Source organism: Nycticebus coucang, chromosome 13 (assembly GCF_027406575.1).
Source record: "Nycticebus coucang isolate mNycCou1 chromosome 13, mNycCou1.pri, whole genome shotgun sequence".
NCBI classification, from domain to species: domain Eukaryota; kingdom Metazoa; phylum Chordata; class Mammalia; order Primates; family Lorisidae; genus Nycticebus; species Nycticebus coucang.
The window spans coordinates 304,826-328,874 of NC_069792.1; the positions used below are offsets into that span (position 1 = coordinate 304,826).

The 24,049-nt window shown below is 41.9% G+C and overlaps 1 protein-coding gene across 1 annotated transcript in view; it reads left to right on the forward strand.

Annotated features, from left to right (window-relative positions):
- Positions 1 to 24,049, forward strand: part of LOC128563185 (DNA repair-scaffolding protein-like) — a 398,757-nt gene that overhangs the window by 288,834 nt on the left and 85,874 nt on the right. Inside the window, 2 exon segments of the mRNA XM_053558362.1 lie at positions 1,983 to 2,069; positions 2,071 to 2,198. Coding sequence (XP_053414337.1) covers positions 1,983 to 2,069; positions 2,071 to 2,198 — 215 coding nt within the window.

Genomic DNA, 24,049 nt, shown 5'->3' on the forward strand with positions numbered 1-24,049 from the left:
GACCACTGTCATATATGCCATCCTTAGTTGACTAAAATGTCCTTAAGTGGTACATGACTGTATGTAAAAGTTCTCATTTTCTCTTTTCTCATCTTGTAATTGCCTAAGAATTTTGTTTAAATCTTCCTTTACTGTTGAAGATCATGTGTTTCTTCTCCATAACATTTATATCCCTTAGGATAGAAAGAGCTGCATAAGCTTGAGATTACACTAGCTGAAGGTTGTTTTCTGGAATTCTGTTGGCCATGAGCCATGATCGTCTGCCAAAATGAATTTAGGGAACTGCCAGAGTTCATTTGCAGGGGGCATAAAGTGTGTCCTGGGCCACTCTGAATTCTGAGCGTCCTGTGGCATCCAGGGCACTGGCCTCAGTCTCTGGGCGATGTGGGGTTGTCACTGAACATTGAGACACAGAGAGACTACAGATCTTGCGAGACTGACCAGTGGGGAGGGTGGGGAATAAGAAAGAAAAGCAAGCTAACTTTCATCCTGTTTTGTACTGTTCAATCAAGCAGAATCTTTGTCAGAAAAAGTATTTGAAAAGGATTTTTTGAAAAGGAGTGTTCTCTAATCAATTTAATTGTAACATTTAAAATGTGGTTTAAAGTGCATTACTGCTTTAATATATAATTTTAAACAGCAGTATAATAATCCCATGAAGTACATTTTTTGTCTCATGACAGTGACAAGAAGCTGCAGTATAGCACAGTGGTTAGGAGTTTGAACCTCAGAATCAGACACTCTGGTTCAAATCCTGCTTCAGCCACTTCCCGCTGGACAAGATTTGTAGTCTCTCTGTGTCCCAATTTTCTTATCTATAGAATGAGGATAATCCTATTGTCTACTTCCCCAGGTGGTTGTGAGGATAAACACGGTTAATATGTGAAGAACAAAGCCCGGAATATAGAAGTGCTCTGGAAGCGTTGTCTTACTGTGATACTTAATGTGGTTAAAAGGAGTTGGAGGGGGCGGCGCCTGTGGTTCAGTGAGTAGGGCGCCGGCCCCATATGCCGAGGGTGGTGGGTTCAAACCCAGCCCCGGCCAAACTGCAACCAAAAAAATAGCCGGGCGTTGTGGCGGGCGCCTGTAGTCCCAGCTGCTCAGGAGGCTGAGGCAAGAGAATCGCGTAAGCCCAAGAGTTAAGAGGTTGCTGTGAGCCGTGTGACGCCACGGCACTCTACCTGAGGGCGGTACAGTGAGACTCTGTCTCTACAAAAAAAAAAAAAAAAAAAGGAGTTGGAGGAATTCATGAGCACGTAAAGTGCTTAGCCTAGAAGGTTGCATATACAAGCACTTACTTAATAAACGATTCATTTTTATTAATCCCTGGTCATTCTTTTATTTTGTTTTTCAGTTTGTCCTTTTGAAATTGTTACCTCAGAAAAGAAATTTTTTTAATTACCACGCAGTATTTTCTGCATGTTTTCAAAGACCTGTCTAGTTGACTCCTTTGGCAGAAGACACCCAGCTACTGTCCAGGCTACTCTCACTCACCTTCACCTCCTTGGCGTGTAAGCTACATGGCAGATAGGCCCATGCCACAAGTGCTTTTGTTTTCTTTTTTCTTTTTCTTTTTTTTTTTTTTTTTTTTGAGACAGAGTCTCACTATGTCACCCTCCATAGAGTACCATGGCATCACACCTCACAGCAACCTCACACTCTTAGGCTTAAGTGAGTCTCTTGCCTCAGCCTCCCAAGTAGCTGGGACTACAGGCGCTTGCCACAGCACCAGGCTATTTTTTGGTTGTAGTTGTCATTGTTGTTTGGCAGGCCCAGGCTGGGTTTGAACCCACCAGCTCCAGTGTACGTGGTTGGTGCCCTAGCTGCTGAGCTACAGGTGCCGAACCAGTGCTTTTGTTTTAATTTCTGTCGTTCCTTCATTGAGGTACAGATGCATTGGAGGGTTGCTGGCAAATGTCATTTTTCGATGTGCAGCTTGTTGTAAGTGAACTGAAACTGTTTCTTTTGCATGTATTGGCCAGGTTATATGTAATGGTGTGGCCACCACAGGGACAGAGCAGACCCATGAGTCTATCCAAGCCAGTGTTCCCCTGAGAGACTTTCTCCTGGGACATGGTGGAAAGCCAGGGAGCCCAGGTCCAAGTGGTGGTGCAGAAGATGCGCTCCCTCCCTGGCAGGGACAGCGCCAGAAGCCAAAAGGGGGACAGCTTGGGACACACAGAGCCACCCAGAGCTCGGTGAGTGGTAAGGCACTGGCATGGGCAGAAGAGCCACTTACCATGCCCAGGAAACTGGAGCTCAGAGTGATTTCTTAGCTGCATTCACCACAAACAGACATTGACTGTTTTTGTCTTTTTCTTGCATCAAAATCTGAGACACGTGGACACTAATTTATTTACATAAAAAGTCCTACTGAAAATTAAAATTTTTGCATTTACTTTTACCTTTAATGTTTCATGTTATTGAAAATAATACAAATGAACGTTATTTGAGTGATGGATGCCCTAAAAGCCCTGACTTTGCCACAGTGCAACCTATGCAAGTAACAAAGTAATACTTGTACTTCATAAATTTATACAAATTTTAAGAAAATTTTTTGAAAAGAAAGTTATACAAATATAAGAAATATTGGTATTATTCTAGAAGACCCAAACATGCTTACTATACCTAAAAAGACATTAGGTTTTATATGTCTTGCAAACCAGAGTGTGTAATGGCAATTGATGAACCTGTAGCTTTCAGAGTGAGGTTTCAGTCTGCTTCAGCCTGATCAAAATTCCCTCAACCATGTAAATGTTTACCTGCACAATCCCCTGGAGTAATCTGGAAATGTAGTTATTGAGCACTCGAAATTTTAATTAACTTTAAGTCACCGCATGTGGTGATATTCGCTGTGATAACGACCAGGCTGTCTAGGCTGTCTTGGTGTGTACACACACATAGCTCTGTGGCTTCACACACAGCTGGGGCCACACCCAGAATCCACAGGTCAGTGCTTTGGTGAGCTGTAGGGGTGGCATCATCTCTTCCACTCAGATGTAAGCTTTTCCTGGTTTTGTTTTTTCTCCAATAGCTACAGACATATCATTAGCTGAGGAGTTTATTTATGTAAGAGCCTTGGCATAACCTTTTGAGGTTATCTTTATAGTGATGTTAAATTGCCCTCAAGGAAGTAAGATGATTTGCAGCAGAATAGAAATCAAAAGTATAGATGCTACTTCATTAAGGCAGTCATTTTTTTGTCCACTCTTACTAAGAAAACACATATTGAAGAAACAATAATTAATAGTAGTCCTGTTCCAGGCCATTCAGAATGAACAGCAGGAAGTACTTCTCTGTTAATTATGATCTATCTTCAAGAGGAGGCACTTTATTTGAAAGTCCTATGAATTTTTTTTTTTTTTTTTTTTTTTTGTAGAGACAGAGTCTCACTTTATGGCCCTCAGTAGAGTGCCATGGCAACACACAGCTCACAGCAACCTCCAACTCCTGGGCTTAAGCGATTCTCTTGCCTCAGCCTCCCGAGTAGCTGGGACTACAGGCGCCCACCACAACGCCCGGCTATTTTTTTTTTTTTTGGTTGCAGTTCAGCCGGGGTCGGGCTTGAACCTGCCACCCTCGGTATATGGGGCTGGCGCCTTACCGACTGAGCCACAGGTGCTGCCCAAAAGTCCTATGAATTTTTTTTTTTTTTTTTTTTTGTAGAGACAGAGTCTCACTTTATGGCCCTCGGCAGAGTGCCATGGCATCACACAGCCCACAGCAACCTCCAACTCCTGGGCTTAAGCGATTCTCTTGCCTCAGCCTCCCGAGTAGCTGGGACTACAGGCGCCCGCCACAACGCCTGGCTATTTTTTTGTTGCAGTACAGCCGGGGCTGGGTTTGAACCCGCCACCCTCGGTATATGGGGCCAGCGCCCTACCGACTGAGCCACAGGCGCCGCCAGTCCTATGAATTTTAATAGCCGGGTGTTGTGGCGGGCGCCTGTAGTCCCAGCTGCTCGGGAGGTTGAGGCAGGAGAATCGCGGAAGCCCAAGAGCTAGAGGTTGCTGTGAGTCCTGTGACATCATGGCACTCTACTGAAGGCGGTTAAGTGAGACTCTGTCTCTACAAAAAAAAAAAAAAAGAAAGTCCTATGAATTTCAAAAATCCCCTTGAAGTCCAGGATTAGAGAATATTTCTTTTGGAATTATAAAAGAAATTATTTTTCTCTTCTTTGGAATATGTATGTGTGTGAAAGGCATTAAAACATCTTACGGTCTTTAACATGGCATAATGTTGTAAACCAGTGTTGTACCATGGACTTAAATCTGTGTAGATTTAAATAGAATTATCTAAGATCATAAAAAACTTACAGATCAAATACAGGTTTTGTAATGTGTTTTTGGCTTTGTAGAAGGGAATACTCATGAACTTAGCGATGAGGATCCAGTAAAACTTCCCCAAGACAGGACACAGATCACACACTCCAAGGGGACAGAGACAGAGAGACAGCAGGTACTGAGTAACTCTGATGAGAAGGCACCGTGAGACTGGTGGTGTGGTCACTTCCTGTGAATAATCACAAGCAATTCACATCTTAAACGCTGTTCCTCCAGGTCCTTTTGGTGGTGCTCATTTTACTTGTTGAGCAAAGATAAGAAAATTGGAAGCTAGAGTTTGATGAATTGTTGCCAGTGTGAATGGTGTTGTAAATGCTTTGGATTCATACTGGAACACAGGTGGTAACGTATCAAATGACAATATGCTGGTGGTGGACTGAAAGAAGACGAGGCACAAACTTCAAAAACAAGAAAGCAGCAGTTGTTCAGCTGTGATGAATATGCCTTCTGGATGGTGCGTTTCCTGTGGTACATCTGAGGTGGCACAACACTGAGGGAACAGAACCGCAGAGGGAGTCTGACCTGTGGACCGTTCTACAGGAAAACATCAGGAAAAGTGTATCAGAATATAGGACCACAAGATGGTATGACTGTAGAGTATGAGTGTTGAAAAGAAGAAAAGGGAGAAAACTGAGTTAGAACCAAGTTATGTCCAGGTTACAGCTTACCTGGGGTCAGGTTGTCCAGGGCAACAGAAGTCCAAGTGCCTTACCTGGGGGTTTCAGTTGAAGGCAGCCAAAGCAGACTGTTATTGAAAAACAGACTTTTGAACAGAGGCCATAGCATCTGGTGTTGGGTTTGAGAACAGGGCTGCTCAGATATCTTTTGGGTATAAAAAGGTCTGATTGTTAATATTTTCTTATTTGCTGTGATAATGATTAGGCTTTCCAGTTTACAAATCAAAGTAATATAGAAGTAAAATTGTTCTTTAACCACTAATAATTCTTTGACAAATGTATATAGAAATAAAAACATACAATATTGAGGTATCTGCCTTGGAGACACATTTATCAGTGTGCTAGGGAGAGTTTTATACACCTACACGTTGCACATACATGAGAGAGAACAATTTGAAGATACAAATGTGTAGCCAGAACATTCCTTTCTTTTCTGCTTGTACTTTCTACGTTCAGCTTCCTTACTGTAGATAACTCTATGGGATGCCCTGTGGGATGCCCTGCGGGTTGCCCAAGATGGATACATTTTGGCTCCTCTTGTACAGACCCCTCAGTGTAGCAGCCATGGAAGGAAAACTGCCCAGAGTGACCTCTTCCAACCAGAGGCAGCTCTCAGTCTGGTCCTCATATTTTTCAGAATGGCTTTTCTAGAGCTCTATTCTACCCCAAGGATCTTTGTAACTGTCCTTGAACTCAAAGACAACCTTGATCACTGTGTTTTCTATGAAGTCCAGAAATTACTATTCCAGAAGAAACTAAGGCCTGTGGGAAAAGAAACAACTGTGTTGTATACATTGAACATAATAGTTCCCCTTCCCCGTGAAGACCAAGTCAGACAGTCCCAATTGGACCCAAGGGAGTTTCTGTCACAAGTGTCAGTCTCAATTTGTTCCCAGCACTCAAGCAGCATCACTGTTCTGAGACCAGGAAGAGCTTATCTTCTGATGTCAGACAGCCCAGTTTGTGCCAACTTTGGAATGAAAAAAAATGTCTTTGAAGTTAGCCAGTCCTGTTCAGGGTCAGATAGGTTTGGTCAAAAGGCTCATGTTCTCTGAGCTGTGAAACATTATTAAAAACATACTTTAGATTTCAGAAACATCATATGTCAGGGTCTCCTCTCTATTCTGCTAAAGGACTTCTTTTAACTCAAGCTATTAATGAAAACATTTCTATGTGGTTTCTCAAAGTGATGTGGGTCAGAGTAACCAACACAAACACAAGTTTTATAAATCACTAAAATCAAAGGTAACAGAAAACCAGTGCAGAAGACACTCCCTAACCACCAGGCCAGACAATCTATTCAGAGCCCAAACTCACAGGTTTTCTTATTTTTTGCATGTCAAAAGATTATTAAATGAATGCATGACTGATAAAGCCATAGCTATTTTAACAGAAAGGGAGCACTGGTACTATAGGAAATTTATAGTGGAAACTAAGGCAAAGAAGGAGTAAGTGAATTCCTGTGTCCTGGTGAGCAGGTTTAGACCACACATCCTCTCTCCCTGCCGTGGGGATTTCCATTAAATGTCACCTTTTTTCCTCCCTTCCCAAACGTTCTATTCTTTTTCTCCATGAGATAGTTAACTTAAAAGATAATTTAGGCTTGGCGTCCGTAGCTCAGCGGTTACGGCGCCAGCCATGTACACCAGGGCTGGCGTGTTTGAACCTCGCCTGGGCCCGCCAAGCAACAATGACAACTATAAACAACAAAGAAAAAAATAGCTAGGCATTGTGTCAGGTGCCTGTCGTCCCAGCTACTTGGGAGGCTGAGGCAAGAGAATCACTTGAGCCCAAGAGTTTAAGGTTGCTGTGAGTTGTGATGCCACGGCACTCTACCGAGGGTGTAGTGAGACTCTTGTCTCAAAAAAAAGATAATTTAATTTTATCTCTTAGCGATACACATTCTTCCTTGCCTGTCATTGCAAAAATATTTAAAATGGGAGAGTTAGTCTCTTTTGAGAGCATTTAATTCACAGAAGTTACTAAATAGTCATTCCTTCAGGCAGAAAGCCAGAGAGATAGAGCCTTCTAGTTTAACAGTTTATTAGCTTTCTTATATTAAAGTTCTATGGAAATTAACTGAAGGCAGAAAAAAAGCACATTTTCCTTTCTTTATACTTTGATAATTTATGACCATGTTTTGTCTTTTGCCTTTTCCTTTAGTCTGCCATCCTGTACAGGTGGCTCAAGCCTATAACCCCAGTACTCTTGCAGGCTAAGGTGGGTGGATTGCCTGAACTCACAGGTTCGAGACCAGCCTGAGCAAGAGTGATGCCTTGTCTCTCTAAAAAATAGCTGGACGTTGTTGCGGGTGCCTGTATTCCCAGCTACTTGGGAGAGTGAGGGAAGAGAATCGCATGAGCCGAAGAGTTTAAAGTTGCTGTGAGCTGTGACACTACAGCACTCTACTGAGGGCAACAAATAAGACTCTGTCTCAAAAACAAAACAAAACAAAATGTCATTGCTGTGCTCATGGAACATACTCTAGTAGGAAGATCCCACACAAAGTAATTTAGAACAAACACATTTATGATTACAAGTTGTAATAAGTACCCTGGTACGAAAAACGAGACACAGTGGGAAATTTTATTCAGAGGATTCAAAGATGAATAGTCTAAGGCAGTGCTATTACTATTAGTGTTAGTCAGGTTAAGAGAAGCAAAAGAGAATTGCATGCAAAAGAGAGAATGCCTCCGCTTGGTGCTTGTGGCTCAAGTGGCTAAGGGTACCAGCCACATACACCTGAGCTGGCAGGTTTGAATCCAGCCCGGGCCTGCCAAACAACAATGACGGCTGCAACCAAAAAATAGCCAGGCGTTGTGCAGGTGCCTGTAGTCCCTGCTACTTGGGAGGCTGAGGCAGGAAAATCACTTGAGCCCAGGAGTTGGAGGTTGCTGTGAGCTGTGATGGTGATGCCACGGCACTCTACCCAGGGCAACAGCTTGAGGCTCTGTCTCAAAAAAAAAGAATGCCTCTGAAAGTTCCTAAGCAGGAGGGAAAAGCCAGAGTGGCCAGGATGCCAGGGCCAGCAGGAGGGCTCAGACTAGCTTCATAGACCACATGCAAGAGCTGTGACTGCCCCCTCACCTGAGAATGAGGTATCCTATTTGAAAGTAGCTTTAGCTGTCAGGTAGTTTGGGCACAAAAAGGAGGCCCCTAGGAAGCAAGAAGTGACACCATCATGGTCCAGATCAGAGGACCATGGGCCTGGGTCTCTTGGCCCCCACCACTGGAGACGGAGCAGAGGTTTGTGTTCTGGATGTGAGTGATGCTTTGGTAATAGGGCATGTGTGGGGAGAAAGCAGAAGTAAATACTAAGAATGATCCTCAGCTTGAGTTCTTTGGTAGAATGGTAGGCTGTTGGCTGAGATGAGAAAAACTGGAGTGAGAACAGATCTGAAGGAAGCTTGAGAATGAAGTTTGTGGCCTGTGTTGGTTGAGATTTCTATGAGACATCCAAGTGTAGATGTCAGACGTGGAAGTTGGACATACACATACTACATGTAAAGAGGGATTTCAGTTTGAACATAAGTGTGTTTTGTTTTCTCACCCTATCCCTGGTCAGTGTGTGTATTTGGATGTACATTCATTTTATGTGCTGATGTTAGCAGATTGTGCTAAGCCCCAAAGGTACTAGTCGATGTGAGTGAAAAGCAGACATCCCCTCTCACCAGCAGCCCATGCCTCCTTCCAGAAGTATCATCTCATAGATGCCTCTAGAGCTAGGGCAATGGAGGTCACTTTAAAGCAGTGAGAGAGAGAAAGGAAAGAAGAAATGCTAGCACTGAGCTACAAGTTCCTCTTGCATTGGAAAGCAGGTGAAGAGGGGCCTGACAAAGTGAGCACCAAACACTTGTGTTACGGAGTTGGTGAGAAGCTGCTGGGTAACGAACAAGCAGGAGGAAGGGGGAGGCAGGAACAGGGACAGGCTTGGCTCCCAAATGTTTTATTGATGTGTAAGCAGGAGAGAGTGTCCAAATTTAAACAGAACAACAGAACCACAGGGAGGGCATTCTGTCTCGTTTCCTGATGGTACATGTAGTTACCATGTGTCTTTTCAAAACGCACTGAGGTAGAGGCAGGCACCAAAGGGGAAAGATCAAAAGACTGTGTGGGTTCAATGCTGACTCCAACAATTAGCAGAGAGACTTGATGCAAATTATGTTCCCTTCTCTATGCAGCTGGGATCATGGTACTTACCACAGCACGGATAAAGTGAGGGCTAATTGGGATTACACATGTGCAGTGCTCAGCACGACGCTCTCACATGATAAGCACTCATGACAAGCAGCCCCAGCTCTTTGAAACAAGCAATTGCACAAAGTGTGGTTAAACAAATTCTAAAAAAGAAAAAAAAAGCACAAATGCACACAGTGTACAGTACTGATGAACAGCATTGCTACATTAACAGAAATCCAAGATAAGCAGAGACAAGACATCACATTGCATGTCAGTACTCGGTGTCAGGGTGAGTCTGTCTGGCAGCTGGGGCAGCTTGTTGGGAGCTGATTTCTACTTCTATGCTTCTGGCCACCCACCCCACCCATACCCCCACCACTCCCGTCAACAAAGATTTTATCCCCTTTTACTTTAGAAACCACATTTGTGTAAATTCATATGTGAACTGTGACTAGTGCTATCTAAATGATGGGAAGTTCTTCTGTAATAAACATGTTGCAAAAAATTGCCCTAATGCTGGGTCCAGTGTTGAATAGTGCTGGTATTATGGTTAATGTTTTTATCTTTGTCAAGGACATTAGAGAAAGTCATCCTAGACTCCTGATGGTGTAAATGGCAGACTGGAGAACATGAATTAGGAGACAGTAGATGTGATGATTATAGAGGCACTAGCTTTTGTGTGTGTTTTGCCAGTGGAGACTTTTATGTCCAGCTTGTCCAGCCTTTTGAAAAGAAAGAAGTCAGCTGTACTGCATTGATTCCTTAGCTGTGTATTCATTAGCCATGTCCCCTTGGATGGGCACAGCTCTTCTCCTTGCATATTATCTTTTTTTTTATGTTAAATGATTGAGTGATATGCTGAACTCATGTCCTTTTCTCTGTATTAAGAGGGTGGCATACTTCCTTCTCCTGATACATCCCTGCCTATTGTTAAAGAGCCCAAGGGATTACAACGCCCCTGTCAACAACACCCGGGTGGTTCACCTGCTCCTTCTTGTGGACCCTCATGTACTGCCAGAGCCTGTGGGTGACTATATTGATCCATCTGCTTGGTCACATTTTCTTAAGATGGTTGTTGTTATTAATATTTTATTTCTTTATTTCAAAAGTTTCTTTGCTTCTTCATGTTGTAGAAAAGTTGGAATTGCTCCTTTTCAATGATTTGAGTATCTTGGGGTATTTTTATTTTTATTGATTTATTTAGAGATGGAGTCTCACCCTGTGGCCCAGGCTGGAGTGCCCCAGCATGATCATAGCTCACTGCAACTTTGACCTCCTGGGCTCAAGAAATCCAATTTGAGTATTTTTAATGCGATGAGAAAGATATTGTGAGTATGACGTCTCATTTTTTAATATGTCCTCATAATGGATGCTATAGCCCATTCCTTAGATTTGTTCTTACCTGTGTTGTCTCAGTAAATTCAAATTATCTTTTAGTTCTTAGTCTGTCTTCATGAGTCTTAAAAAAAAAAAACCTTTAATCTCAGTTGCCAATCCTTTAGCTTTTGTTTGTTTCCTCTCTGAAAACAGTTCTTGATGGTCCTGATGATAATATGTGGTCATCTGGCACTATTTCTTCTCAACCTTTCTTACTAGTGCTAATTCTACCAATTGACATCTTGATCTTTTATATTATTTGCCATTCTTTCTGTTTATATTCTAACTTATCTTGAAGAATAAAATAGTATCAGAGCCCATGGAATTATAATCAGGTGTTTATAGTTCTGTAGTGTGTACACAAAGAGGTCTAAAAATTGAAACTTTACTGAAAGGTAGCTGAGGGAATCTGTCTTATCCACCCTTACCCCTTTTTAAGAAAGATTTATTGATATATAATTCACATCCCATAATGTTCATCTATTTAAGGCATACAATTCAATAATTCAGTGGTTTTATTATATTTACAGACTTGTGCAATCACAGCTATAATCTAATATTAGAACTCTTGGAGACCTCAAAAAGAATCCTCATACAAACTGCTAACTCCCCATTCTTCCCATCTTCTGGCAAGCAGTGAGCTACTTTCTATCTCTACAGATTTGCCTTTTATAGACATTTCATATGAATGGAATCATATATGTTGTCTTTAGTAACTGGCTTCTTTCGCTTAGCATAATATTTTTAAGGATTATCTGTGTGGTAACAAATATCAGTACTTCATTACTTTCTATGAATGAATAATGAGCCATTGTATGGATATACCATATTTTTTTCTCTTTTGAGGTGATGCACATCTGGGTTATTTCCACTTTTTGAATAATATGGATGTTACTATGAACATCCATATACATAGGGTTAGAATTGCTGGGTCACAAGGTAACCTACATTTGCTTTTTTGAGAAACCACCAAAGTGGCCATACTATTGTACATTCCCACCAGTAATGAATGAGGGCTCCAATTTCTCCACATGCTTACCAAAACTTGTTATTGTCTTTTTTATTATAGCCATCCAGGTGGGTATGAAGTGGTATCTCATTGTGGCTTTGATCTGCATTTCCTGATGACTAGCGATGTAAAACATCTTTCAAATCCTTTGCCTGTTTTTTAAATTGGGTTATTTATCTTTTTATTGTTAAGTTGTTAGAGTTCTTTACATATTCTGTATACAAATCCCTTATCATTTGCAAATATTTTTTCCATTCTGTAGGGTTTTTCACTTTTTTGATAGGATCTTTTGTAACACAAAGGTTTATAATTTTGATGATGTCCAGTTTATCTTTTTTTGTTGTTATTGTTGCTTGTGCTTTCAGTGTCGTATCTAAGAAACTATTGCCTAATTCAAGGCTGTAAAACTTCTGTGTTTTCTTCTAAGAATTTTATAGCTTTTGCTTTTACATTTAGATTAGCGATCCATTTGGATCTTCACATATGGTCCAACATTGTGGATTTGAACTTCCTTCTTGGTAGATTATGTTTAGTAGCGACAGCAGCATTTATGGCATTCTCTGCAACTAGTACCATCACTCTGCCTCCTGCGTCTCTCCCAAATGTATTTCAGTTACGTGTGTGCATCACAGTCTGTACTGTGTTACGTCTTTATGTACAGATCATGTCGTCCCTTCTAGATGGCAAAGAATGGATCCATTTTTTCACCCCTTCTCTTTTTTTAAAGTTTTCATTATCTTTATTATCCACTGTCAGATTTAAGCTATCTGATTGAAACTGTAAATGTTCCAGAGTGGAATTGAGGTACAGATCATCTGAACATGGTATGTTCGTGCTCTCTGAGCACTCTATAATACCATCCTATATTATGTGCTCCACATTCCCATTTATAGCTACATGTCTTGAACAACATTCTCAATAAACTTATGGATAATATGAAAACAGCAGCAAAAGTTGCCATTTTTTTAGTGTATTAAACCAGTGATAGACTTGAAGGAAAAAAGGAAAAGGAATAGTTAACAGCCTAGTGATGTGAGTACACACAGTTATTGAACTTTTGATAACAGAACAAAGGCAGCAAGAGTGATTTTCCAGATTCATATCCAGATGTGGTCTGTGCAACCACAGTTCTAAGTTTGTGTCTTAACCTGGCCATTGTGTTTTTCCAGCACCTGTTATCCATCAGGATCAAGAATAATTTGAAAGTGGACCCATATAAAAGGCATGGAATATTTCCCTCCCTATTCCTGACTTCCTTTCCCTGGAAACTTTTATCCCTAAAAGAGACTGGAGAACTGGAACGGTCTGTCCCCGCTCCCACCCTCCCATGCCTGCAGCTGCATCTGGAACAGCACTGTGGTCACACTAGAACTTTCCTATGAGCCAGATTGAAGCTCTGGAATGTGCTTTGCCTAGATGACAGCCCAGAGGAAAGTCACAGGAGATACATAGCCTGGCAGAGTCTGCAGAGGCAGCCAGCTGCACGCACACAGGGCCACATGCCTTCGTGGGAAAGGGACAAGATCAAGTCTGACCCTCTTGACTTCCTCCTCTGGTGGAGCTGCTGCACCTTGCCACCCGTCCCTCATTTGTCAAGTGACCTACTCTGCCCCATCTCCCAGCTGCTGCAAGACCCAGAGTGCTGGGTTCAGCCAGCTGGCAGTCTTGGCAGGCTCACCCTTGTTGTGCTGGCTTCTTGGCTCCACAGCTCCCAAAGGCTCGAGCCAGCTCAGCTCCACCTCTACAGGAAACCAGAGTAAACAGAGCAGTTCTTTGGATGAATATCCTCCTTCCTAAGAGAGAGATGGTTATACATAAACAGGTACCCTTGTTTCTTCCTGACCTATTGGCCTGGCACTGGTATTGTAAATGTTCTGAATCCTCACATTTATTTGCATAGATACAAAAAGAGTGACAGATACAAGGACATCTAAACAGGTGCTTGATTACATAGTGAGACTGGTGACCAGGTCTAAGTACCGTTGTACTGGTATTTGTCAGTGCTGTCAAATAAGCTCCTGCATGTTTTCTTTATTTCACTTCTCTCATTCAACCATAAATAAGCCCTCAGAGGTCAAGGACTGTGACTCATCTGGTTTTAATGCGGAACCATGAATGCAGTGACACCCAACAAGTATGTGCTGGTGGGACAAAGCAATGGCCATGTGAGCAGCTGCAGAAGTAGAGTGAGGCTGTGGGCTCCTTCCCTTTCTCAGGACCAACAAACCATGGAGTTGTTCTATAAACACTGTTATTTGGCTAAGGAAGTTGACAAGGAGGCCAGTGAGGTAGGAATTGCCAGGAATACTGTGCTTTAGGACAAAGGTAAAGTCTAGTCTGTTCCAGTCAGAGTGTGAGATACTTGGAATCAAGGTCCCCAGAGAAAATTCAGTCAGTGTAAACAAGCAGGAAGCAGGGCAAAAATGAAGCAAGAAAGCAGGACCAGGGCAGCCTTGTAAGGATGCCTATAAAGAAAATAAGGAATTCAATTGATAATGACATAAGGGTTTTAAAACATTTATTATAATTAATGTAGAACTAAGAAGGTCAAAAAAGTAAGCAACCACAGGCAGATAAAAAAAGTATTAAAATTTAGCATTAGATGAAATTAAATTATCTGAGAAGAAAGAACCCATAATTTGAACTAAACAAAACAGCCAACAACCCAGAGGAGCTGTTGAGGAGAGACTCTCCCAGGTCTTCAGCCTGGTCCACTGCAGCAATGAGGCCCACCCATGCATGCCTGATGACCATTTCCCTTCCCTCAAGCACATGACCATCCTTCTCTTTCGTGTGGAATCAAGTGAGGCCCACCCATGCATGCCTGATGACCATTTCCCTTCCCTCAAGCACATGACCATCCTTCTCTTTCGTGTGGAATCAAGTGAGGCCCACCCATGCATGCCGAGTGACCATTTCCCTTCCCTCAAGCACATGACCATCCTTCTCTTTCGGGGGGAATCAAATGCAAGTTGTTAAAAGGAGGGAACGAGAGAGGACCAGATTATGTTCTCATGTTTGGGAGTGGGAAGAAGCAGACTGAAATAAATGTCAAAATCTCCTCAATTCTACCACTTAAGTAGACCTAAGGAAAACTTTAGGGAAAAGTAGCTTCTTTGGCTCTGTACCTTGAGTTTGCACACAGGTCACTGACACAGAGGATGTTGCCCTCCTAGACGTGGCGGTGCCATGGCCAAAACTGCATGGATACTAAGAAGTCTTTCTGTCTTTAAAACTTTTGGATGTGATTAATTCCAGTTTTTACTCTGCTCATTGATGCATCATCCTCTCTCCAGAAAAGGGTGGAATGAGATTTCCTAAAATAATACACTTCGTACAAGAGTGTACTATATATTGGGGGACTATCATAAACTATAAAAAATATTGTCTGGCAATTTTATGTTCAGTTTCAAATTTCTTCCAGGTACTTCCTGAAGAGGACACCTGGTGTCTGTTCTGTGGGCAGGTTGAAAGTTGGGGGCACACAGCCTGGAAACTCAGAGAGTGACTGAGCCATACCCCTGCATGGGGAGCCTGCCGTGCACCCCCATGTGTGCATTCATATAGGTCCCTGTGTGTGTAGACTGCCTCCAAGAAGGAACTGGGTGCCATGGGACAGGCTCCTGTCAATGCCTGGTGGAGTTCTTTGAATTATTTGTTTTATAGAGATGAAATTAACATAACATTTACCATTCTAAAGTAGGTGAGTGGTAGTACATTCACAACATTGCACAACCACTGTTTATTTCTAAAACATTGTCATCATGTCAAAGGGAACCCAGTGCCCACTGAGCAGTCTCTCCCCACTGACCTCTGCCCCAGCTCCCAATCTGCTTACTATCTCCAGATAATTTGCCTATTCTGGATATTTCACATAAATGGACTTATTTAAAATGTGGCTTTTTGTGTCTGGCATATTTTTCTTAGGATAATGCTTTCAAGGTTCTTCCATGCTATAGCATGTACTGGTATTGTATTTCTTCTTATGGCTGAAGATATCCTACTGCATAGATACATCCTATTTTGGAATCCACTCATCAGTTTATGAACATTTGTGTTGTTTCTACTTTTTGGCTATTGTGAACAATGCTGTTGTGAACATCTACGCAGAAGTTTTTCTGTGGATGTTTGTTTTCATTTCTCTTGGATATATCCCTAGGAATACAGTTGCTAAGTCATGTGGTAATTCCATGTTTAACATTTTGAGGAACCATCATACTATTTTCCCCAGTGGCTGCACCATTTTAAGTTTCTGCCAATAAAGCATGAGACTTCTAATTTCTCCACATCCTTGCCAACACTTGTTACTTTCTTTTCTTTCTTTTTTTAAATAACAAACATCCTAATGGATGTGAAGTAGTATCTTGTGGCTGGATTTATGCTTCCATGATGACTGACAGTGTTGAGCTGTTTTTCCTGTCTTGTCATCCATTTGTGTATCTACCATGAAGAAATGTCTACGTGCATCCAAGTCGCTTACCCATTTTTAAATTGTGTTGTATTTTTATTGTTGAGTTTTAAGAGTTTTCTCTTTATGTATTCTGGATTCTAAGTCCCTATCAGATACATGATTTGCAAAAATTTCTTCCCATTCTGTAGGTGGTCTTTTCATTTTCTTTTTTTGAGGCAGAGTTTCTCTCTGTCACCCTAGGTAGAGTGCTGTGACATCATAGTTCACAGCAACCTCAAACTCTTGGGCTCAAGTGATCCTCTTGCTTCAGCCTCTCAAGTAGCTGGTACTACAGGTGCCGGCCATAATTCCCAGCTACTTTTTCTATTTTTAGTAGAGATAGTGGTCTCACTGTTGCTCAGGCTGGTCTCAAACTGCTCAGCTCCAGGGATCCATCCACCAGCCTTCCAGAGTGCTGGGATTATACACAATGAGCCACCTTGCCCAGCGTGTCTTTTCACTTCCTTGATAGTATTTTTTGATGCACAGACATTTTAATTTTGATGACACTCAGTTTATCTATTTTTTATTTCATTGCTTGTGCTTTAGGTGTCTTATCTAAGAATCATTGTCAAATCCAAGGTAATGAAGATTTATTCCTGTGTTTTCGTTCAAGAATTTTATAATTGTATCTTTAAATATATCTTATCTTTAGGTATTTGGCACATTTTGAGTTAATTTGGCTAGTCAGTGTTCATTGCAATTCCATCTTCATTTTAGAATTGGCATATCCATTTCTGCAAAAATCCATAGATTTTGGATAAGAATTGCATTGAATTTGTCTTTGATAGAATTGCCATCTTGATAATATATTGGTTTTCGGTCCATGAAGACAGAATTCCTCTTCATTCATTTAGATCTTCTTTAATTTCTTTCAGAAATGTTTTGGAGTTTTCATAAGTCATTTACCTGCTTTGATACATTTATTTCTACTTGATTCTTTGGATGCTGTTATAAACCAATTGCTTTATTAATTTTTCTTCAGATTATTCATTGCTATTGTATAAAAATATAACTGGTTTTTGTTGATTTTTGTAACCTGCAAATTTGCTGAATTTTCTTATACCGGAGGTGGTGGGTTCAAACCCAGCCCCGGCAAAAAAAAAAGATTATTTTTATTTTCTACATACAAGATCATGTCATCTCCAAGTAAAGACAGTTTTACTTCATTCCAACCTATTTGTCATTTGGGTTTTTTTTTCCTATCTAATTACAATACTTATAATTTTCAGTACAATGTTGAATAGAAGTAGCAGAAGTAGGATCCTTGTCTTATTCCTGATCTTAGGGGAAAGTTTTTATTCTCTCACCATTAAAATACTGTTAGCTATGGGCTCTTTCCATTGTGCCTACACCAGGCTGACAGTACTTCCTTCTTTTCCTACTTTGTTGAGTGTTTTTATCATCAAAAGGTGTTGGATTTTGCCATATGCTTTTTCTGTATAGCATAATCAAACTTTAAAAATATTATATACTATCAGTGTAACCCGGTTTCTTGTACCCTCAATGAATCCCCAACAATAAATAAATATATATATATATACACACACACACAGACACACACACACACACACACATATATATAATACTATATGGGATCAGAGAAGTTACTTACATGTGATGATTCTTAGCAGAGAATGTGTTATAAACAAATTACTAAAATTATTGCTTTGAGTCATCAAGATATAGAACTAGTTCCATTCTACTCATCCTTTGTGTTAATATTCTCTGTAATTAGAATTTATAAACATGTACTTATAGCTTTTTTTGTTTGTTTTTATTAAATCATAGCTGTGTACATTGATAGATCATGGGGCATCATTCACTAGCTTCATAGACCATAGCTTTTATATTAATTAATTTTGTATGAGTCATGATCAGAAAAATATTTTAATGGTGCAAAGAAAAAATATAAAGGAACAGAACAGCTATTAGACTATTTGTGGTATTTAAAAACACGCCATTTTTTTCTGATACTAACTCATAGCTTGATAGGAGACAATTTAATCACACTATTTTCAATATTTGGTGATTCATGACACCTTGAAAATAAAGACTCCAAAAAGTCTAAGACACATTTCATGGATATAAAAAATATCTTACAAACACAAGTCAATAGATTTTCCCCCTTGAAAATGGGAAATGTATCACAGAAATAGCTAAATCTGTTTTACAGAATCCAGCTCTGTCAGTGAATGTCCTCATACCCTCTTGTGTCAGACTCACTTCTAACTAATGCAAGTAACACTCTGCGTCCAGGGGCTTCTATTTAAACAGAGACTAAACCGTAATGTTTTTCTGATATTAAGTTTAAAAACGTTCTAACAGTGGAAAATTTTATATAAATGTCTATATTCCAGGCTAGCAATAAGAAAAAAAACAGTAATTTATGTTTGACAGATAAAAAACTCTGAAAGTGGCATATAAGTAACTCAATCATTAGTGGTGAATGGGAGACAAATTCTGAATTTGAGATAGTTCGAACCTTCTTTTACATTGTAATTGATAAAACAGGAACGAAAACAGGTTATCAATGGATTCTTTTCAAGACTGAGAAATATATTTGGAGATGTCACAATCAATGATACAATCAGACACAGAACCTAAGAATACCAGAGCATGGAGAGAGCTGAGAGACACTTGGATTTGATCCAAATCCACTTAGCTTTATAAAATGAGAGATCTGAGGCAGAGGTCAAGTGACTTGCTCAAAATGAAGCAGCTAATTAGCAGCAGATCTGGAACTAAGTGGTCCCTTTGTCTTCCAGCTTCCATGTGTGTTCTCAACACCACACTCTAACATGCTACATCCCATCTCTGAGAACTTGCGTTTGCTTTGCTCCCATCTCTTTTGCTCTTTTCCTTCCAGTTGCTCATTACTTTAGAAGGGACCATAAAGAGTGGTCTGTGAGTTAATTTTGGAAATAAAGAAGAAATGGAAACCAGCAGAGTAAGCCCAGACTTTAGGAGGACTGTGAAAAATAAAGCCAGAGTAGATTTAAAGTGATCCAACCAGGTGGATCTACAGGAAGAATCAGGTTGGAAGGACACATGTGGTGTCAAGAGAGGTTCTAGGGGGCTGTGCAGGGCCCCTACAAGCCCCAGTCATGACTAAACACAAGCTATGCTGTATAGGAAATTAAAAAAAAAAGAGGATGAGGAAGCCAGAGTGGGAAAAGAAGTAAGAAATCCCAGAAAAGAAGATACACGGGGCAGCTGAGGCATGCTAATACCCTGTTTCCCCGAAAATGAGACCTACTTACAGGAAAGATAAGACATCCCCTGAAAATAAGACCTTGAGAGCACACCTTAAAATAAGACACTGTCTTATTTGGGGGGAAACAGGGTAGCAGAGATGGAGAGAAAGAATCCATGAATTTGCTTTTGGCTCCTGAAGATCCCCATTTCTCTTAACATTTAAGGAACAGGTTCTCTCACCTACTGCTTTGTATGAATCTGTTTTCTGTTCCCCAGCAGCCCAATAAACCAAACTAAAAAAAAAACACCATCCCATAGCACATCAGAGCATGCAGAAACCAAAGGTTCCTACGGGATGTTGACACTCATGACAGAGTCAGGATGAACTCTGACATTAGACAGACCTGGGTTCAAATGTCAGTCCTCCGTCCTGCAGCTATGTCACTTAACATTGCTTAATTTCTCTGAGCACGAGTTTCCTCAAAACTAATACTTACGGATTCATTCAATCATCTATGAATGCTAACTATTTGCCAGTCCTTGGACTAGATGTTAATTTTACTCATTACCTATGAGAAGAATTTTACTAAGATCCTCTAGTGAGTTTATTATTTGGTCTATTACATATTGATATTTTGGCAAATACCTGCTCTAGTGAGATCAGTTTCCAAAATTCATTAAATCTCAAAGATTACCCTCATAGTCATAACAAAACTGTAATGACATAAACAGGAAGACTGTGGCAAAATCCCCCCATTGGGAATACTGAAGACACTTGCCTCGTAACACATATACACAGAAAAGAGCACTATGAAAAAATGGTACATTATGATTGTTTTCTTGAGTTCAAAGGGTTTTCGATTCTCCTTGAGCTTTGGTCCCAGAGAAGTGACAAAATAGGCATAGAGTCCCAAGGTTTGTGCCAGAGTGAGGACGTGAGGAACCAATCTTCAACGCTTGGATGCGAACCTGACAGTGTGACATCCTGATCTCACACTTGCAGCTTCCAGAGCAGCATCTTTGACCATGTGTTATCATGAAGACACACAGTCCTTGGTGTAAGATCGCTGAAGGCCATCTTCCACAGTATTTACTGGCTCTTTTAATGGATTGGCACCGGGAGCTGAGCAGAAGGTCTGGGCACCTACAGAGCTCCTCACAGTAGTCCCTGTCATCCCAGCCGCCAACCGAGCTGCAAGGGCCTGTATTAATTAATTTTAATAAAATTTTTATTCTAGTATAAAAGAGTTATAGAAAAGTTACAGAGGTAATAGAGAGTTCCCACATACACCATGCCCAGCTTCTCCTGTTGTTCATCACAATGAATGAACCAGTATTGACACAGTATCCAGGACCGAAGTTCAGGCTTGTTCAGACCTCCTCCAGTCACCTGGTGGCCCTTTCTGTTGCAGTGTCTCATCCAGGACATATATCACGTTTAGTTGTTGTGTCTTGTTAGGCTCCTCTACACTTTCTTAAATACTTTTGATTTTATTACCATGACAGTTCTGAGGATGACTGGGTCGGTATCCTGTAGAATACCCCTTCATTTGGGTTTTCTTGATGTCTACTGTGGGACAGGTACGGGCTGAGAGGAGATCACAGACTGTAAAGTGCTGTTTTCATCACAGCCTGTCAAGGGCAGGGACACTCAGCACAACTCAGTGCCCTTGACGTTAGCCATGATTGGTGGCTCAAGTGGTGTTTGTTGGTTGTCTACACTGTGAAGCTGCTTTTTTAAAAAGTAACCTATTTTTGACTCCCATTACATAATGCCAGGAAAACAAAACTGAAGCATGACTGTAACCTCCATAGCTACCCGAGAGTCTGCAGTGAGAGCATTTGTGACATAGGGTCGGAGAAGGAGCCCACAAGCCAAACTTCCAAGTAGTCGTTGGAGTCAATTATTATTCATGTTTGTTTCTGGATTGAGGATACAGAGGTGGGGGTGCTTCTTTTTTTTTTTTTTTTTGCAGTTTTTTTGGCTGGGGCCGGATTTGAACCTGCCATCTCTGGTATATGGGGCTGGCACCTACTCCTTGAGCCACAGGTGCCACCCGGGTGGGGGTGCTTCTTATCTGCCCAGGTAATTTTGTAGTATATTAATACAGAAGCAATAAGGGTAGTGTTGTGGCCATGAAGAACATGACGTGTTGCTTTAGTCATGTCAAGTGGAAATAATGAGGCCTGTTGTAAGTTATCTGTTGTTGTGAGAGTTAAATAACATCATATGTAAGAGGTATTGTTCAATTACTAAACCCTTATCGACTGCCTGTGTGGCCTATCACCCTGCAGTGCAAAGAATGGCACATACAAGGAACAGAAAATACAGCTCTGTCCTAAAATACCTGCATGAGTGAAAGTCACCTCTGTAATGAGTCTTACCCTGGTTGAAAACAACACAAAAACTATGTTACCATTTAATTAAAACAAAAGGGAGTCATACACACTTACCTGTTTCATGTGCATAATATACCTCTGGAACAATACAGGTAACTCTTAATTGTCCCATGGGAAGAGAAGTAGACAATTGGGGCACAGGAGGAAGAAGTTTGAATTTTGAACCATGTCAGTGTATCACCTATTTTTTAAAGCCTTTTGTAATGACCTGTCTAAAGCAGAGTCCAGGCCAGCTGTAAAGTCTGTCAGTGACCAGAGCTCACTTGCGCATTGTCTCTGTGGTCTCAGGCACAGAGTCCTTGCATTTCCTCTCATTTCCCATCTGTCTTCCTGACCTCTGTACTACAGGCTGGGCCTGTGGTGCCGTGTCTGACGTTGCCAGGGCCTACCCTCGCACTGGGACATTCTGCCTACTAATATCTATTGACTGGGACTAGAGCAGATGGCTTCTCTTTACCCCTGTAAGCTGACAATGGTGATGGCCCAGACGAAGAGAAAGATGGGGAGCAGGAGCCCTGCACCCTGCCTTCCATGCCCAATCTAGGGTCCAGCTCCCTGCTGTCCACAGGTTCAGATGGGCTGCACCCCATCTGTGGCGTCTCTCCCCTTCCCTGGTTGCCTCTCCTTGTCCCCAGCAGCTGCCTCTGCATCACTGTCCCCCCTCCGTTGTCTCCAGCTGCAGGCCTCCCTTGGCTGTGCCAAAGGCCATCTTTGAGGTGAGGCACCTCCCTTTGACCACCTGTCCCACTCTAGACTCCATGTCTGCTGCACTGTCTGTGAAGATGCTGAGTCACCAAAGTTGCTTGTCTGTTTAATCTTCCAGCCCCTAGTCCAGTGCCTGAACCATAGGAACTGCTAGATATGTATTAAGTTTTTAAAGTCCAAAATAAAGTACTAGGATCAAGCCTGAACAGATTCAACTGCTTTGTTAAGATTTTTTGTCTTGGCTCCGCACCTGTGGCTCAAGAGGCTAAGGGGCCAGCCACATACACCTGAGCTGGTGGGTTCAAATCCAGCCCAGGCCCACCAAACAACAATGACGGCTGCAACCAAAAAATAGCCAGGTATTGTGGCAGGCGCCTGTAGTCCCAGCTACTTGGGAGGCAGAGGCAGGAGAATCGCCTGAGCCAAAGTTTGAGGTTGCTGTGAGCTGTGATGCCACTACACTCTACCCAGGGTGACAGCTTGAGCCTCTGTCTCAAAAAAGAAAAAAAAAAAAAAGATTTTTTTGTCTCTAAGGCTACTTGCAGTTGATTGGAAATTGCTATATGAGCTGCATGTTGGGTAAATAAAAATAAAAGTATGGGGTGGCACCTGTAGCTCAATGGGTAGGATGCCGGCCCCATACACCAAGGCTGGCAGGTTCAAACCTGGCCTGGGCCAGCTAAAACAACAATGACAACAACAACAACAAAAAAAAAAAAATAGCCAAGCATTGTGGTGGGTGCCTGTAGTCCCAGCTACTTGGGAGGCTGAGGCAAGAGAATCACTTAAGCCCAGAAGTTTGAGGTTGCTGTGAGCTGTTGACTCCATGGCACTCTACCCAGGGCAACAGCATGAGACTCTGTCTCAAAATAAATAAATAATGTCAGGTTTCCCATGGTTCAGAAACATAAGCCCCAACCACAGGCGAGAGGCTGGGCCATGGAGGAGGGAGTAGAGCCCTGCAGGCAGCTGCCCCAGGTCTGCACCCTGGCTTCACCACCCACTTGCTATTGGTCCTTGGCGGGTACTTTCATGAGTGTCCTCATTCAGAAGATTCCTGCTCTTCAGAGGTTACACTCCATGTTGCCCTGGCTGTGGAGTCCTTGCGGTCCTTGATGCCCTTAGGCTCCTCTCAGCATGTCCACAGTCCCTGGGGCTTCTTGGGACCCCAGGAGAAATCTCATCTGGAGGCCACAATTTAGGGGTCAGTGAGCTGGGGTCCCAAGACATTGTCCAGATCAGTGAGCCTAAACTTGTCCAGTGAGCAGTTTGTCTGGAGTTACACAGATTGTTAGTGACAGAGCCCTGCTGACCACATCTGCTTTTAAGAATAGCCAATAATGGATTAATACTGAAAAAAAAAGATTTCTGCCCTTGTTTGTGTGCTTTTGATTTAAGATTGTCACAGAAGCTGTGTGCTATGTATACCATTCTCAAAGCAGGCAGTGTCAAGGCCCCAGTTTCTCCAGAGTCCTTAGTTATGCTGGGAGAGAAGTGGCAGAGAGACAGTGGGACAGGTGCCTGCACATGCTGCCTCCCTCTGTCAGCAGGGGAGTGCCTGGATGGGCGCAGTGCAGCTGCCTCAAGGTGCAGGGTAGGTACGAGGCAGCAGGGCAAGGTGCTGTGCTGGGTGGTGTTGACCAAGGCAGGACACACAGTGGGTTTGGACAGGCTCTCTCTGGCTCAGACTGGAGTGGGGATAAAATATATT